General features: G+C 40.2%; 3 protein-coding genes across 3 annotated transcripts in view; 1 reads left to right on the forward strand and 2 right to left on the reverse strand.

Moving 5' to 3' along the window:
* arl8 (ADP-ribosylation factor-like 8) overlaps positions 1-6,385 on the forward strand; it is a 7,184-nt gene extending 799 nt beyond the window's left edge. The window contains exons 2-6 of the mRNA XM_037694349.1: positions 773-833; positions 925-1,072; positions 2,520-2,603; positions 3,987-4,138; positions 4,983-6,385. Of these exons, the coding sequence (XP_037550277.1) occupies positions 773-833; positions 925-1,072; positions 2,520-2,603; positions 3,987-4,138; positions 4,983-5,031 (494 nt within the window). The 3' untranslated portion in view covers positions 5,032-6,385. The remainder of the gene's footprint in view (positions 1-772; positions 834-924; positions 1,073-2,519; positions 2,604-3,986; positions 4,139-4,982) is intronic.
* A 2,080-nt stretch (positions 6,386-8,465) lies between these two features.
* Positions 8,466-12,733, reverse strand: maf1b (MAF1 homolog, negative regulator of RNA polymerase III b). The gene is made up of 8 exons (XM_037694346.1): positions 12,196-12,733; positions 11,899-11,987; positions 9,843-9,974; positions 9,607-9,769; positions 9,407-9,528; positions 9,207-9,326; positions 9,024-9,116; positions 8,466-8,941 (listed from the first exon to the last, which is right to left on the reverse strand). Exons 2-8 carry the CDS (start codon positions 11,979-11,981, stop codon positions 8,917-8,919), a joined length of 738 nt encoding a protein of 245 aa, XP_037550274.1. The 5' UTR covers positions 11,982-11,987; positions 12,196-12,733; the 3' UTR covers positions 8,466-8,916.
* Positions 12,734-17,769: 5,036 nt separating this feature from the next.
* zfand1 (zinc finger, AN1-type domain 1) overlaps positions 17,770-18,241 on the reverse strand; it is a 5,398-nt gene continuing 4,926 nt past the window's right edge. Inside the window, exon 8 of the mRNA XM_037694344.1 lies at positions 17,770-18,008. Coding sequence (XP_037550272.1) covers positions 17,832-18,008 — 177 coding nt within the window. The 3' untranslated portion in view covers positions 17,770-17,831. The remainder of the gene's footprint in view (positions 18,009-18,241) is intronic.

Below are 18,241 nucleotides of genomic sequence, written 5' to 3' on the forward strand. Positions count from 1 at the left end.
TAGGTATATAGATAGATAGATAGATAGAGTTATAGGTATATAGATAGGATATATATATAAAACTAAAATTTATCCCAGAGAAGAAAACTATGCATAGCCTCAATTGAAATGTACCTAGTGTCAAGTTTCACTTAAAGAGATTATAGTGGTTTACATAGGAACTAAACACGTTAATTAGATTAGCAGAAATCTAGCTTAGAAGTACTTGTAGTAGTTTTATTTTTAGTCCTGTATAAATATGACCTTTTTCTTTAAAGCGCTTCGGTTGAATCCTTTAGCCAAACTTTATAAAAACATTTTTTTTTAAATGCTTAAAATAGCTGTAAGAGTTTGCTCATGTTCTGTTTCATTTCCCCATTTGTGCTGCTTGTGATTGTCACAAGGTAGCCCCCGTTTGAAGGAAGCAATACACAAAGAACCTCCTCACAAAAGTCGGTATGTTTCACCCCGACAGAGTCCTCTGACCAGACTTCCTTCCTCTCAGACCTCAGAAGGCCATGGAAGTCTGAACCTTTGTTCCAAACGCTGTAAGTTTCACAGCTGCAGTAAAGTCCTCCCTGTTGTTCCATGTGGTTTTCTGATGGTTGGGAAGGAAGCTCAGCTTATAGGGTATATTTAAGACCTGCTGCTGTGACTGACACAAAGGTTTTGTATAGACGGAAAACAGTTTGGTTTAGTCGTACTCGCTGCCGCGTAGTGTTTTTACAGTAAACGGTACTTTTTTTTTTTCCTGCTGACCATAAAGTCCATCATATTCAACTTTGTATTGCAGAGCACAAAGTGATCATTGTGGGTCTCGACAACGCAGGGAAAACCACTATTCTCTACCAATTGTAAGTACTGTTATTGTTTAAAAATACAGTTTAAAACCTGAAGCAGCTCGTTTGCCTGCTTTTGAACGAATTCACCTTCGTAACTTTTTAGTCTGATGAACGAGGTGGTCCACACGTCGCCCACCATTGGCAGCAACGTGGAGGAGATTGTGGTGAAGAACACCCACTTCCTGATGTGGGACATAGGGGGACAGGAGTCCCTCAGGTCCTCCTGGAACACCTACTACTCTAATACAGAGGTGAGATCCTTGCTAGGTTGTGATTTTTCTGCTTCTCACCAGCTTCTTTTCATATCGTCCTCCTGAGTGCAGCAGTTGGTGCATTTGCACATGCAGCAGCTGGGCCTAGGTCAGAGGTCAAGTTTCCACAAAGAGATTCGTCGAAGATGTAAAGTTAGAGGCAGCTGCCTTTTTAAAATGTGAGGTTAAAGAGAACAAAAGATGTCGCTGCGTTTGAAAACTATAATGTTCACTAATCCGTTTCGTAGCTGCTCGGTTTTAACTCCTTGTTGCTTTGTGGTTTTAAGGAGTTTATAAAACCGTCTATAGTTGTGTTGTAGCCTGTTGATCAAATGAAGGAATTAGAAAAATCCGTTGTTTTTGTATTGCCATATTTTTTTGACTATAAGGTGCATTAAGTGAAACAAAACGGATAAGTCAAACTTGATTCAGCTCATTCACAATAACTCAGCATTGTTCGGTTGTACCACATAAAATCGGTTCGATGTCAGTAAGCACAACCAGAATTAAAACATAAGATGCACTGTTGATTTTTGAGAAAATGAAAGGATTGCGCCTTATAGTCCAAAAAATACGGTAATATGTCATCGGTGATCATCTAACAATGATGTCAGTGGTCCAGCTTTATAAGCAATGGGGGTTGTTTTCTTTGACACAAAATGAATTAATCTTCTTTGTATTTAAAGCATCATTTAGAATATTGAGTCTTTTTCTAAGAACAATAAGTTTATAACTCTTCCAATAAAATAAATAGCAGCTTAAGTAAGCAAAACCCAAAATGTAAAGTTTTAGTTCTGCTACTTTCAACTAATTTACTTTCCTGTTTGTGGGAACTGACGCCATATTTTTCTATTACTAGGATATACGGATGTCCTCTAAACGCACCGCATGTAGGTTGTCTCCTTGTGGAAGTCACATGGTTTACCAAAGCTCCTTGAACGTGTCGCATCAGCTGCTCTGTTCCAAAATGTTTTCTGCTAAACAAAGAATAAAATAAGCTCGTACAATATGCTTTCTCTCATCCCCGATCATGAACTTGCAGTATTTATAGTGGGCTTTGTTCAACGTTGAACCAAAATATACACAGAGGTTCTTGTGTATTACAGTGATGGAAACTTAAAGGTTCATTTCTGTCTGGCTGTGTCAGAAGCCCTGTTGTCATTTGAATAATTTAACCTTTTGTTTCCTGTGAAGTAGTTGCGACATCCTCATAAGTGTCACATTAATGTTGAAAGTCTGCTTCTTTTCATTTTGTCTAGTCAGTCTTCAAACTGCTTTTTCCTTTTAAGTCTTTTGCCCTACATGCTCCTCTTTCTCATTCAGAAGCATCCATTAGCATATTGGCCACCACTGAAGCCCTCTGCCCCAATAATCTCCCCCCGCTGTTACATTTCACTGCTGCAAATGTCTTTAGTCACTCGTGCTGTTCTGGTCTTCTGCTCTGCAGTTCATCATTCTGGTGGTTGACAGCACGGACAGAGAGAGGCTGGCCATCTCCAAAGAGGAGCTCTACAGAATGTTAGCTCATGAGGTAGAACTCATTTTAATACGTTGGTATGGGTTAGATCGGTGGTTCCCAACCGTGGTCCTCCAGGAACACGAGCCTGCGTGTTTATAGCTTCCCTGTTCCTACCCACCTGATTCAGTGATTTAATTACTATCCTACTATCAAATCATGGAAACAACTAAAACATGCAGGATGGTGTTCCTCGAGGAGCAGGGCTGGGAACCACTGGGTAGTGATGGGCAAATGAAGCTTTTCGGAAGCTTGTTTCACAAAGGGTTTATTACTCTAAGCTTTTCAACACCGCCCTCTTTGATCCCATCTTGTGGCCTAAAGTATAAAGATTAGCTTAAAACCACAGCATGAAATGGACCGCTTTATTTTTGTTGTCAAACCGACAGAGCGGACAGTTGTTGGTTAAAATCCTGAGATATTTCTGGTTGATATCGGCTGTAATTGGGCTGTTTTGAGCTAAAGTTATGGTAAATGAACTGCACTTATATAGTGTAAAACACTCAAAAGTGCTTTACACTACAATCTGTGCCCTCATTTGCCCATTCATTCAGCACTCTACTAGATCTATACAGAGACTCATCAGAGCTTTATCACATTCATGCACTGATGGGACACACATCGGAGGCAATGAGGGGTTCAGCGTCTTGCCCAGGGACTGCTGGTGGAATCGAACCCCCAACTCTTGCATTGGAGGACGACTGCTCCAACCACTCAGCCACAGCCGCCCGTTATTTGCATTATGTAATAACCAAGTTATGGTTGTTTGATGAATAAATAACTTGATGAATAAACTTGTTTAAAACATATGACATGGTGCGCCTTTGCCTGTGACGACTTGACATTTTTAAACAGATTTTTATACATTTTTATCTGATTCACAACTTAAAACCAGCTTATAATGACGGTTTCCAGCCTCCGTGACTTGATGTAATGAACAGTGTATGTTTGTTGTAAGATTAGATTGTAACTTAGTGTTTTTCAGATTTTGTTTTCTTTCTATCTTGGGGTTAAAGTGCTACGAACTGTTAAACTAAACACATAAACCACATCAGGCTGGCTGGTTTCACGTCTCACTGGTTTGTGCCATTAAAACCCACCACAAATCTGTCCAGTCATTTAAAGCAGTGACGTCACTTTGGCACTTTCGAAGCTTCAGACGTCATTGATCATGTGGCATTTACTAAACAAATCACAGAGCTTCAGAAACACTTTTTTTTTTAAGTTGTTTTTTTTTTTCTTTGTTGCACATGCCTTGGAGCGTCGGCTTCAGACTACCCATCACTACCACTGGGTTAGATATTATTTTCCACACATCCACAGTGTTTTTAATGTGCACTTCATTAGATGTGAAACAGTTCCTCTGATACATTCATTGTTCTCGGTGTTCTCCCTCAGGACCTGCGGAAAGCAGCTGTGTTGATATTTGCGAATAAGCAGGATATGAAAGACTGCATGTCCGCGGCAGAGATTTCCAAATACCTCACCTTGAGCTCCATCAAAGACCACCCCTGGCACATACAGTCGTGTTGCGCTCTTACAGGAGAGGGGTAAGGAAAATGTGCCAATCCTGCACAAATGGGAGATGAAATCCCAAGGCCTGGCAGTATTTACTGTATTTAAATATTGGATCATGAATTTTTATTAAGATATCAGTGACATTGACTAATGGTTTCAAACTGCTCACTGTGTTTTCCCTGTTGAAACATGCTGAAAAGGTGTAAAGAAGAAATGTTTTGTTTTTTTCCCGCCCTCAAATATTCATTTTGCTAACACAGGTGCATCTATAAAAAAAAAACAGCGTATGGTGAAAAGTTCAATATTTTTTTGTCAGTAGTTTAAGAAAGTGAAACTCATTTATTATGCAGATTCATTACACAGAATAACATATTTCAAACTTATATTTCTTGTAATTTTGATGATTATGTCTAACAGATAAAGAAAACGACAAAATTCTATGTCTCTGAAAATTTCAATATTGTGAAAAAGTTTAACTTTGGAAACTCCTGGTGTCGCACCCATATCAGCTATTTACAATATTTTTCAGACTATGCGGCACAATATCAGTGAATGAGTCTGTTTCCATGACGCGCACCGGATTATAAGGTGCATTATGCGAAACGAAATCGGATAAGTCCAACTTTATTTAACTCATTCACAATAACTCAACATTGTTCAGTTGTTCCACATAAAATCAGTTCGAGGTCAGTAAGCACAACCAGAATTAATAGATAAAGCTCACTGTCGATTTTTGAGAAAATTAAATGATTTTAAGTGCGCCTTATAGTCCGAAAAATACGGTAACTCAGAAAGAAATGTTCCTCTTTAAAGTATTAGATGTAAAGTTGGCTGCTGGGGCACTGTTCCACTCGGATGTCGTGCTTTGTTTTCCAGGTTATGCCAAGGCCTGGAGTGGATGACCTCCAGAGCTGGACTCAGATAGCCCCTTCTTCTGTCGTCAGCAGCCTTGACCACCTACATCAGCACCAGTGTGGCACAGCGTCATGCCCCTTCTGGCTTATTGTTCCTTCTCGTTTCTCTTTATGGAACATTGCAACGGCACAGGACGAGCACATTGATGTCCAGTGTTGTCCGTGCTTCTATTGATGACCAGCTAAAACATCTAGAGACTTGCTTATGGAACAAGCAGTAACTTTTACTAAAGAGAAAATGACGATTTCTCACATTTTACACTACGTACATATCATGTTGCGTTACTCTGCGTCATCCAGAGTACTTGGAAACCCAATAATGGTGCAGCTCAGATCTTTTTTTTTTTCTTCGTTTGCTTGGTAGTTATTTTTTTTCTGTGTTCAGGTCAAAGGGATTGCAGTATAACATTAACATTATTGTTAAAGCAGTTCTCATAGTAATAAGATGACAACGTTGAAAAGGTGCACGTAAATTTTTTTTTTTCTTTCTGACATTTGTTACATACGATTTCAGTTTTATAAGCTACATTTTGGGTGGTATTTGTCACACTTCAGGAGTTACTGTTGCCATGTTTAAATGCGGTACGGCGTACAAATTCTGTTTTGCTTTCAGCCTGTGCTTTCATATTAATGCCAGCTCAAAACATTGGAAGACGATTTTGTGAGGGGTGAGATTCAACCCTGCAATGACTGAGTCACATCTCACATCTGGCATTTTAAACATTTCCTTAACGATGCATGGATTTATTTCATTCTGTTCTATAGTCTGTTTTTAATTAACATTACTAGAAGCTTGCTTACGGAGATCTTCTGTATGGGTGCACGATCACCGCTTTATCGTTTCGTTTCCTGTTTTAGCTCGACATTTTTCTTGAAACATTTTTTTAACTTCATAAACAAGGGATCAGAGCAAACCTCTCAGATAGGTGCCATCCATATATAGGGAGCTGTTTTACAGTGTTCAGTGGAATATAGGCATAAAAGTACTTGATTCCCAGCCTTACCAGAACTGATCTGTATGTTTGGAGGACTACGTGTGGAAGTCTGACAGTCTGCCTGATTTTCCCGTTGAAATAATTTCTCGAACTTGCCATCAGATCTATGCACGCGTCACTTTTGAAACCTTGTATAAAACTTTTTACAAGTTCTTAAGTGACCAAACAGGAGGCGGTGCATTAATTCCAGTGAGCCAGAATTAAAACGATTCAAGCCTTTTGTGCACAAACGGGAACCGTGCAGTTGTTGAGTCTTCAGCACCGAGGTGACGAGTTTTCACTTTGAGGATGGAGACGGATACTGCGGCAACATCGTTTTGGATCATGTACTGCATTCGTTTTCATTAAACATTTGTTTTTTTAAACCGAATGAGTGAGAATCTACAGCATTTTTTTAAACCGTCTTACTATCACTTGACTTTATTATAGGTAAAATTCTTGATTGCATTTATTTTATTTTGAAGACTTGATTCACGCCGTTCAGATCCAAACATTAATTTATTACACTCAGCAACAGTGGCAATTAAAGCATAACCTTTCAGCATGAACATATGCTTTGTAGTTTCTCAAACCAGCATCTAGGGAGGACGTGCCAATGTATCTTGCGCAGGTCCCACCTGGGTAAATGGTGAGGGTTATGTTAGGAAGGGCGTCTGACATTTATTCCAAAACTAACATGGGAGTTCATCTAAACAACATGCTGGTTCAATCGAGGCCCGGGTTAACGATGACCGCAACCGTTACTGTTGACAAACAGGGTCCTGATGGAAATTTTGCTACTGTTAGTTAAAAATTGGGAGGGAAGTGTGATAGACATGAGTGTAGGACTGGGAGTAGAATCTTTAAATGTGGGGACAATGACAGGCAAAGGTAGAGAGCTGGCTGACATGATGCAGAGAAGGAAGGTAGACGTTTTGTGTTCAAGAGACCAAGTGGCAGGACAGCAAGGCTGTACTGAAGCATGGTTTAAACTGTTACCATGGTATGGCTAGAAAGAGAAATGGAGTAAGAATGGTCCTAATGGAGGAGTTGGCAAAGAATGTAGTAGAGGTGAAAAGAGTGTCGGTGTGTATGAAGGTAGAAGTAGACTTGTTGAATGTTGTCAGGTTTTATGAGTTAAGAGTAGAAATTCTGGAAGGATCTATATAAAGGGAGGGAGGGTGTTCACAGTTAGGAGATCTGAATGGATATGTTGGTGAATGAAACATGGGATGAGGAAGTGATGGGTAGGTTTGGTGTCAAGAAGACACCAGGGAGAAGCAGATTTTGCCAAGAGAATGGAAACGGTTGTAGCCGTCACTTTGTTTCCAAAAGAACCAGAGTGACCTATGAGTGGAGGAGTACGCAGGTCGACTACATGTTGTGTAGAAGAGGAAACTGAGGGAGACTGGGACCTGTACGGATGTGGCAGGGGAGAGCATTGGCCAGACAGATGGTTGTGTAGGAACTGTTATGAAAAAGTAAAATCAGAGAAGACCAGGTGGAAGCTGAGAAAGTTAGAATGCTGTGAGGAGTTCAGAGAGAAGTTAAAGGTTGTGTGTGGTATAAAAGCTTCCAGATGACTGGGCTACAACAGCAGCACCAGTAAAATTAGACAGGTAGGAAGATACTTGTCATCAGGACAGAGAATGGATAATAAGGAAACCTGGTGGTGAAATTGGGAATTGCAAGACGCCAGTGGAACAGTGAAGCTACAAGGAGCAGAGGTCAAACCTTGTATAACTTTTACAAGTTCTTATGTGACCAGACAGGAGATGGTGCATTAGTTCCAGTGAGCCACAATTAAAACCTTTGTGCACAAACAGGAACCGTGCAGCTGTTGAGTCTTCAGCGCTGAGGTGACCAGCTTTCACCTTGAGGATGGAGACAGATTATATACTGTGTAACATTGTTTTGGATCATGTGCTGCCTTTGTTTTAAATTTTTTTGACTGTTTTAAGGTCACCAGTTTATTAAGAGGTAAAACGCTTGACTGCATCCACTGAACTTTGAAGACTAGATTCAGGTCGTTTGGATCCAAACACCAATTTATTACGATCAGCCACAGTGACTAAATTAAAGCACAGAAGTTAATAAAACATAACTTTCCACATTTTAATGAGCATATACTTTGCCGTTCCTAAAATGTGTCTTCTAATAGTTATAATCTGTTCTATACATTCACTTTTAATTAAACCTTTGCAACAAAGTAATGATCTAATAAGCAAAAAAAAAAGTGATAATACAAGGAAATTTAAGAAAATAAACATTTTAAAACAGTGTCTAATGAAAACTTGTTTTAAAAGATGCACCCCTCCCCCACCCCAGCTAACCCTTCCCATCCAACAAGTACAGATGAGCAGTGATAGAAAATAGCTACCATACAATTCAGTAATGAACACTTATTTCAGGACATCAAACGTCACAATATTACACAGAAAAAGAAACAATGAAGAAGTGATGAGTCCTTTCAGGCCTTGCATGGACTCAGCTCCGTCCCAGGTTGGACTAAAACAAATGTCTCACTCCTGCTGGCGTTATCTGAACTTCTCTCTTTGTCACCAAACTCTCCGGCAGTCTCTTTCACAATTCTCTGCCATAAATCCACCTTGATTCGCACGCTCATAATAAGCTGTCCTTGATAAAACATAGAGAAGACAATATGTTCCGTTTGGAGCCGAGTTGAAAAATCACATCGTGGGAAAATGAATCAAGGAGCTCGATGAAGCCTTGGGGCGTCCTTTTTTTTTTTTTTATTATTAATAAAACGTCCACCTCCCGGCAGCTCAACAAAAAGAAGGAAGTAACATGCAGTAGTTTAGAGAGAGAGAGAAAATGACTTTGGATGAGGCAGTAAAATCCCACAGAAAATACAAAAACAAGGTTAAAAAACAGATGTTCTGAAGGAGTCATGGTCAGGAGTTACACACACAAAGGTCTGGGGCACCTGCGAGAGGGAATAAAAAATATAAGCAGATCAATATTTTAGTGGAAAACAAGAAAAGCTGCCGGGTGACAAGCCGTCTCACCCTTCCTCTGTAAAGCCGTCCATTTCCTCCTCATCCTCCAGCTCCATGTCCAGCTCGTTGTCGAGGCAACCGCGGCCGTAACCGCTCAGGACGCTGCACACGTACAGGAAGTGATCAGGTCTGAGATCAAGCGGTCTATTACAATTCATATTTACCGCGCTGCAACTATTCCGTGCTGCTGACCTGACAGAGCGACACGTGAAGAACACAATCCTCTTCAGCTTTTTGTTGTAAAAGAAGTAGTTAAAGGACCACAGGCTTCCTTCTTCACCAAAAGGGTCCGAGTCCAGATCTGGGTTGTAGCTGAAACAGAATAAAGACACTCATAAAGCCTTCTTCTGACAGAACGGTGACTTTAAAGAACAAATGCCCCAAACACCCACCTGTATATGTCACAGCTCTGCAGGTTAATCTCCTGGTCGATGGCGCTCCACAGCTCGGGTCGCAGGGAGTTAAAATCCTCCCCTACTGCTGAGAACATGCTGCTGTTCACTGCATTTGCCACCTGGAGAGAAAACACACATCACTAATCTGTTTTTAACCCATCCGTCTCACTTCTCTGCTTATCAGGAAGAACACTAACCCAGTTAAGGCTGGGCTCTCTGCTGAACTCGTGGGCCCGAGCGGCGCTGAAGTCATAGTCCGGTCTGAAGGATTCGTTGAGTGTGGTGATAAGGTAGAACAGAGTCTTTCTGCAAACTTTATCACTCAGAGGGTTCTCCCCATCCTCACTGCTCTTCCCCAGCCTGCATAGTCAGGAACGCAGCCTTTAGAAGACACATCTACCATTCCCATGCTCAACTGGACCATTAAACTCACTGCGAGGGGCTGGTGGTGCCGGTGGACTGAGGGGGAGAAAGGGCCTCCAGCACATGGGGCTCCCCCTCCTGGCAGAACTGCTTGAACATGTGTTTGTCGTCTCCTGCCATCTTACAGGAGTAGCTCTCGATCCTGCAAGGCAAAAAGAGTAAAAAAGCATAGAAATATAATTATGGAAGAGCTCAGCTGGCTAAGTGTTGGACAAATCACTTATATTGTCTTATTTGATTGTTTGTACCGTGAAACCTAATAAAACTGAAAGTCGACAAATACATGTATGAAAACAAGTAAATAAACCATGACAGTTTTATTAGACGTCTCTCCACTGGAAGTCGTATCAGCGCAGACACGAGTTGAGGTTCATGTATCTGGGTCAGACGCTGCTGATACGGATATCTGAGCGCAGCAGACTGGTGTGATGCTGTTTATTTTGCTCGATCACACACAAGGTGTTACGCAAGAGCACAACACGGTGCAGCTTAGGACAGACCAACTGTAGAGATCCCCCTTCCCAGACCCTGACGGGCTAATTATAGAGATCAGAGAAGAAATACCAGCACTGATATTTAAAACGCAACACAGCTGAGCCTCCCACCGAACACCGCGGGTAATCAAGATGACTTCAAGTACACAGAAGCTGAGATGATCAAGAGTACGCTTGTGCATCTCTAATGACACATGTCTTACATATTTATTAAGGGAAAAGATATTTATTTACAAATCGACTGAGCTGCACCAAACAAATGACCTTTAATTACTATTGCATATGGTTTGGAACAGGATGCAACATGTAAACCAATAAAAAGAAACGCTGCTTAATTTATTCTGCATGTAACCTGCAACTTTAATGGAATATCTCATTACATATATGGCACCAAGCAACACTCTTGTATTGTGTGTTTTACAATTCAAGCCAACAACGTACTTGACAACAGCCTCCAAAATAACCTCAGGGTCTTGTGAGAAGACACCGTGATCTGCGTCACAGTAGGTCACAACCAACATAGCTCCGTTTCACCTCCCACACATCAAACTGCGTAGCTGCACAACCCACCAGACTTTATGTAACCACAGTGTTTGTTTCTGCACATTCAGCTGTAGCGGGTTTACATAAGCCGAAGCAGACTGATACATTTTACAGTCTGAAGAGGAAAGAAGTCCTGTAAATCATCTCTGAACTTTAAAACACAGGCGCTGAAAGTAGGTCTTCAGGGTGGTAAACTGCTCTCGCAATATTGCTTTTTGTTTCACTACCCTTATTTAAGAGTCAGTGAACTCTGCACCACTTTATACCTCTAATAAACGCCCAACAACTGTTTTATGATGCCCTATGTGATGCTTGCAGATTGTTATAAATGCTTACTACTTTATGGATGCCTTGTTCTGCTTGCAACAAAATCTATTAAAAAATAATGCTGAATTTAGAGCAGTCTGATTAAAATAAAATAATCAATAAAACATTGAGGAAAGGAAACCTTGGCCTTAGTTTGTTCCAGTGACCAAGTAAAAGCCCCTCTAGAAATGGTCTGTGTTGGTGGTTATTAAACGTACAACAGCGTGAGTTAAATGTTGCATTCAGGTGAAACTAATCTTTCATTACCACGAGGTAAAGAAGATAAAAATGCTGGTAAAACTCCAAATATACACTGAGATAATGTAGGACAGGGGAGAAAACGTTTCCGAGACCCCCTCGTGTTAATGAAATAATTTAAAATAATTTTCTTCAATTTGTCTCTTTAATGCAATGGAAATATTTGTGCAACATAAATACTTAAAACCTGCTCTTTAATAGTGCTAATACAATTTTTATACTTTTAAACAAGGGGCTATTTTTCATTAAAGCCACTTAATTAACACAATTTTTCATTTCAACGTCCAAAAATGGCAGTTTTGAGAAAATTAACAGCATCAAAAACCACTTTAAAACTTGACCTATTCACATTATGAACGTATTGCCACTTCTTCAAAATGATTACTGTTAAAACTGTTTACAACAAAAGTAAACATAACCATAACAACAGTAGTCATAACAAGTGTTGTAGGAAAATTTGTTTACCTGCCAAGGATGCGAGACTCTCCTGTTTCAACACACAGTCTGGAGCTGAGGGCTTCAAAGCTGGAGTTTTCCAACAGTTTCATGGCTGTCTGAGGGGGAAAAATAGTCAAAACACATGTTTAGAAAAAGCACATAGACATTAAATACGTTTGATTCTGCCTCTACGTTTAAAACAGCAGCGCCCCGTGAGGACACATTTCACATCAAAACACCATTTCCTCTAACAGAGACCACTGCCCCTCCCCCACCAGCAAACTAGTCTTCCTGGTTGACAAACATCGGTTGTTGTTCGCTTACCTCGAAAATATTGTCAGCAGGCAGACAATGGTGGGTCCAAACTCCGAGCAAGTCGACTGCTCCGTCCCGGACTCGACCTCTTTGGAGACGCGGAGGCCGCCGAGGATCAACGACGCGCTTTGTTGTTGACCTGCTAACGCTAGCCGTGCTAACTAGCTGCTTATTACGCTGCTATCTTCGCGTAAGAACGGAGCAATTAATGTGAACTTGAGCTCAAGTATCTTACACAAACACTCGGTCGAGAATGGCTTATTCTGAGGCCTTTTAAGTTTATACTGAAGCTGCTCCTCCCGATTAAATGCGACGAGATTACATCCAAAGACTGTTGGCGTCCGTCGGATTCTTTCTGCAGCGGCATCCCTTTCGACCTAATTTTTCAAGCGATCTATATCAGAAAGGATCAAGTCGCTCCTTTCTTGGCGACTCGATCGGAAAAGCAGCAAAGAGCTACCAAACCTAATAAATAATCGATCTCTAACGCGTTCTGGTTCGTCGATTAACTAAACAACAGATCTATCCTCACGAAAACAACAGAACCTACTGTAGAAGGAAACCCAACCCCTTTTCTATTAAATAAACTGCGCTCATAGACCCGCCCATTTTTGTTCATGTCCTCTTGTGATTGGCTGTTATTGACTATCACTGTGGGCTCCTTCATCTTTGATTGGTTAAAACTGTTCAGCAATGTAACCACAACAAATAACTTAAACAAATACAAATTAAACGAGAATTATTGGTAAAAACGCGGTTCACTGTAAAGACTAGACGTAAAATGATTTGATCATATCAAATAAGTGTGAACAATAAATATATATTTTTAATTTGTAGCAACTACAGGGGAATTAATTTGATGAGGCAGATGAAGATCTAGGAGAGTTGTAGAATCTATGAAAGGTGACAATTTATGTGCAGCAAAATGGTTTCATGCAGAGCCCTAGAAAGAGCTCTTTATCTCTTTATAGGGCTCTGGTTTCATGCTGAGAAAGAGCACCACAGATGGTGGCTTTGCTTTGAGAATGCTGATGGAGAAGTACAGAGAGGGTCAGAAAGAACTCCATTGTGTCTTTGTGAATTTAGAAAAATCATATGACAGGGTGCTGAGAGAGGAGGTATGGTATTGCATGAGGAAATATGGAGTGGCAGAGAAGTGTGTTAGACTGATACAGGACATGTATGAATACAACAGGACAGTAGTGAGATGTGCTGTAGGAGTGACAGCTTCAAGGTGGGAGGTGGGAGTGCATCAAGGATCGGCTCTGAGCCCCTTCTTGTTTGCTCTGGTGATGGACCGACTAACAGATGAGGTCAGGCAGGAATCCCCTTGGACTATGATGTTTGCAGATGACATTGTGATCTGTGGTGAGAACAGGGAACAGGTGGAATAGAACTTACTGTAGAGAGGTGGAGGTATGCATTTGAAAGAAGAGGAATGAAAGTCAGCCGTATTAAGACAAAGTACTTGTGTGTGAATGAGAGGGAGGCCAGTGGAACAGTGAGGCTACAAGGAGCAGAGGTCACAAAGGTGCAGGACTTCAAGTACTTGGGGTCCACTGTCCAGGAAATGTGGTAAAGAAGTGAAAAAGAGAGTCCAGGCAGGATGGAGTGGATGAAGAAAAGTTTCAAGTGTAATTTGCTACAAAAGAGTGAAGCAAAGGTCAAAGGAAAAGTTTACATGACAGTGGTGAGACCAGTTATGTTGCATAGTCTGGAGACAGAGACGCTGACAAAAAGACAGGAGAAAGAACTGGAAGTGGCAGAAATGAAGATGTTGAGATTTTCCTTAGGAGTGACAAGGATGGATAAGATTAGGAATGAGATCATCAGAGGTACAGCACAGGTTGAACAACTGGGAAATAATTTTAGAGCGACCAGAGTGAGATGGTTTGGACATGTCCAGAGGAGGGACAGTGGGTATACTGGTAGAAGGATGTTAGAATTTTTTTTTCTTCTACATTCGCCTTAGAATCTAGCTGTTTTTTGTTTCTTTTCTTTTCTTTGTACTTTTTTTTTTTTTAGTCTTTCTATCTGTAAAAAAAAAATAAAAAAAATTGTATGACTTTTTATAACTTTATTGTTGTAGCTGTTGTCCATTGTTGTCATCATTCTTTGTTGAAATCAGGTCTCTCTTGTAAATGAGTCCTCGTGGCTCAATGGGATTTACCTGTCTAAATAAAGGTTGAATGAAAAAAAAAAATGCAGCTGCCAGGAAAAAGACAGGAGATATATGGATGCAGTTAGAGGACATGGAGGTAGATGGAGTGAGGACAGTGAGATGGAGGAGGATGACTCACCATGGTGACCCCTGAAGAGGGAAAAGTCAAAAGAACAGTTTATATTTTATATATAGTGGCCTGATGTCAAATGAAACGGCATAAAATGCATTTTACTCTTTAAATCTAATGCTAAATGAAAGTCTAGAAGTGAATCAATTCCCCATGTTGACTTTTCCATGCATCTTGCATTTAAAGATCAAGTTACTTATGAACAAGTTGTTTAATAAGTTTTTTTTTTTTAAAGTTTTTATTTTCTATATTAATGGTAGAGCTGCTGCCTTTCAGTGAGAAGGTTGCCAAATCAAATCCCGTCCGGGGTTCTTTCTGGGTGGAGTTTGTATGTTCTCTCCGTGCATGCGTGGGTTTTCTCCGGGTACTCCGGTTTCCTCCCACAGACCAAAAACATGCATGTTAGACTGATCGTCCCTAGGTGTGATTGTGAATGATCGTTTGTCTCGATGTGTCAATGTGATAGACCTGCAGCCTGTCCAGGGTGTCCCCCCGCCCTCTCGCACAGTGACTGCCGGATATGGGCACTAGTGACCCTCGTGACCCGAAAAAGAAGAAGCTGGTGAAGATAATGGATGGATGATTTGTGTAAGATATCAGTCATTGAAGTGCGTTATTTGCTGATGATACAAACATTTTTTCCCTCAGGTGATAACTTGTAATTGTTAGTAAATAGTTTTAATACAGAGCTAAGAAAAATAAAAATTTAGTTTGGTAGAAATTAATTCTTAAACTTGATAAAAACAAAGTTTTTGGAGGTGGTACAGCACAACTGAAACAGAAATACAAGTGTATTTAGATGGGTTTCAAACTGAACAAGCAAATTAAATTAATTGTCTGGGAGTAATAACAAATATGCTGGAAATCTGAGTTAAAATGTGAAGAGGAATTGCAATATCGAATAAAGCAAAACAGGTTTTGAATTACAAACCACTTCACTGTTCCACAGATATTCCATATTTACAGTGCCTTGCGAAAGTATTCGGCCCTCTTGAAATTTTCAACCTTTTACCACATTTCAGGCTTAAACATAAAGATATAAAATTTTAATTTTTTGTGAAGAATCAACAACAAGTGGGACACAATCGTGAAGTGGAATGAAATTTATTGGATGTGTCAAACTTTTTTAACAAATAAAAAACTGAAAAGTGGGGCGTGCAATATTATTGGGCCCCTTTACTTTCAGTGCAGCAAACTCACTCCAGAAGTTCAGTGAGGATCTATGAATGATCCAATGTTGTCCCAAATGACTGATGATGATAAATAGAATCCACCTGTGTGTAATCAAGTCTCCCGTATAAATGCACTTGCTCTGTGATAGACTCAGGGTTCTGTTCAAAGTGCAGAGAGCATCATGAAGACCAAAGAACACACCAGGCAGGTCCGAGATACTGTTGTGGAGAAGTTTAAAGCTGGATTTGGATACAAAAAGATTTCCCAAGCTTTAAACATCCCAAGGAGCACTGTGCAAGCAATCATATTGAAATGGAAGGAGTATCAGACCACTGCAAATCTACCAAGACCCGGCCGTCCCTCTAAACTTTCATCTGGAACAAGGAGAAGACTGATCAGAGATGCAGCCAAGAGGCTCATGATCACTCTGGATGAACTGCAGAGATCTACAGCTGAGGTGGGAGAGTCTGTCCATAGGACAACAATCAGTCGTACACTGCACAAATCTGGCCTTTATGGAAGAGTGGCAAGAAGAAAGCCATTTCTCAAAGATATCCATAAAAAGTGTTGTTTAAAGTTTGTCACAAGCACCTGGGAGACACCAAACACGTGGAAGAAGGTGCTCTGGTCAGATGAAACCAAAATTGAACTGTTTGGCCACAATGCAAAAAGATATGTTTGGAGTAAAAGCAACACAGCTCATCACCCTGAACACACCATCCCCACTGTCAAACATGGTGGTGGCAGCATCATGGTTTGGGCCTGCTTTTCGTCAGCAGGGACAGGGAAGATGGTCAGAATTGATGGGAAGATGGATGGGGCCAAATACAGGACCATTCTGGAAGAAAACCTGTTTGAGTCTGCAAGAGACCTGACTGGGATGGAGATTTATCGTCCAACAAGACAATGATCCAAAACATAAAGCCAAATCTACAATGGAATGGTTCACAAATAAACATATCCAGGTGTTGGAATGACCAAGTCAAAGTCCAGACCTGAATCCATTCGAGAATCTGTGGAAAGAGCTGAAGACTGCTGTTCACAAACGCTCTCCATCCAACCTCACTGAGCTCGAGCTGTTTTACAGGAAGAATGGGCAAGACTTTCAGTGTCTCCATGTGCAAAACTGATAGAAACGTACCCCAAGAGACTTGCAGCTGGAACTGTAGCAAAAGGCGGCGCTACAAAGTATTAACGCAAGGGGGCCGAATAATATTGCACGCCCCACTTTTCAGCTTTTTATTTGTTAAAGTTTGACACATCCAATAAATTTCATTCCACTTCACGATTGTGTCCCACTTGTTTTCAAAAAGCGTTCAATACAAAAACAACTGGACTTTATTTGTAACAGAAGACGTTGGATGAGGAGCAAAACAAAAAAATAAAATTTTATATCTTAATGTTTGAAGCCTGAAATGTGGCAAAACGTTGAAAAGTTCAAGGGGGCCGGATACTTTTGCAAGACACTGTAATTGTGTGTGCAGTGGTCTGGGGCAATAATTATCATAGTATAATACAACCTTTAAGGATTATTCATGGGGCTGGATAAGGACCACACCAACATATTATTTTTCTAGTCTAAATTGCTCAAACATACAAATTTTGTGGAGCTACAAACAGCACTAATAACATTTATAGCAAGAAACAAAGTTTTTGTATTTCTTATTCGTGGAGTAAAACTGTAAGTTTGAACGTGAAACTCAAGGAATTTCCAAACATGAAACAGTTTCAGGAGGTATAAAAATACAAATTTTAAAAGATATGGGGATAAAGATTGTGTATGATTATCATTTGATAATGATCATTGGTTTCTAGTAAAGTAATTTATCAATAATTTATTTTATAATTGGTGTTATAGAATTTATATAGGATAAGTAAATTGATTATAGTTGAAGTATTATTGAACTCATGAATCTAGAGTTAGGAAACCAAATTATTAATGTTATTAGTAAGTTGTGGAAAAAGATGGGATTAAATAGGTTTGTACCTCTTCCCACTCCTTTATCAAATATAATTCATTTTGTTTATCTTGCTACATTAATTTATTTCAGTTTTATACATGTTTGAAATAAAGATCACAGGATCAGATCAAGGAGTATAATCCAAATCCACCCACTCAATATTTTATTGACATAAATATAAAATACATATAATCATCCATACATCAGTGCTGTTGATTGGTCACGTGGAAGTAATATAGTCAGAAACATCCTCAAGACCTGGGCTCTCATTGTCCAGATACTCCAGGATCATATTACCCCCATTATGCAGGGGTGTTTCTGGGTGAGCCAGAAGCGAGAGCAGGGTGTCATCCATCCGGAGAGCCTCACCTGTCTGAGGATGACAGAGCCGCAGCTTCTGCAAATGGACAAGAGATGATTATCTAACAAAAAAAAACCCAGGTTATACACTCAACACACGCTCATGTGCTCATTCAATTTGCACTACTGTTTACATTTGCACTACTGTTAATATTCAAACTACTGTTCATATTCAAACTACTGTTCATATTCAAACTACTGCTTACATTCATGCTACTGCTTGCATTCGCACTACAGTTTACATTCGCACTACTGTTTGCATTCGCACTA

Source organism: Nematolebias whitei, chromosome 20 (assembly GCF_014905685.2).
Source record: "Nematolebias whitei isolate Nwh7 chromosome 20, NemWhi1, whole genome shotgun sequence".
NCBI lineage: Eukaryota > Metazoa > Chordata > Actinopteri > Cyprinodontiformes > Rivulidae > Nematolebias > Nematolebias whitei.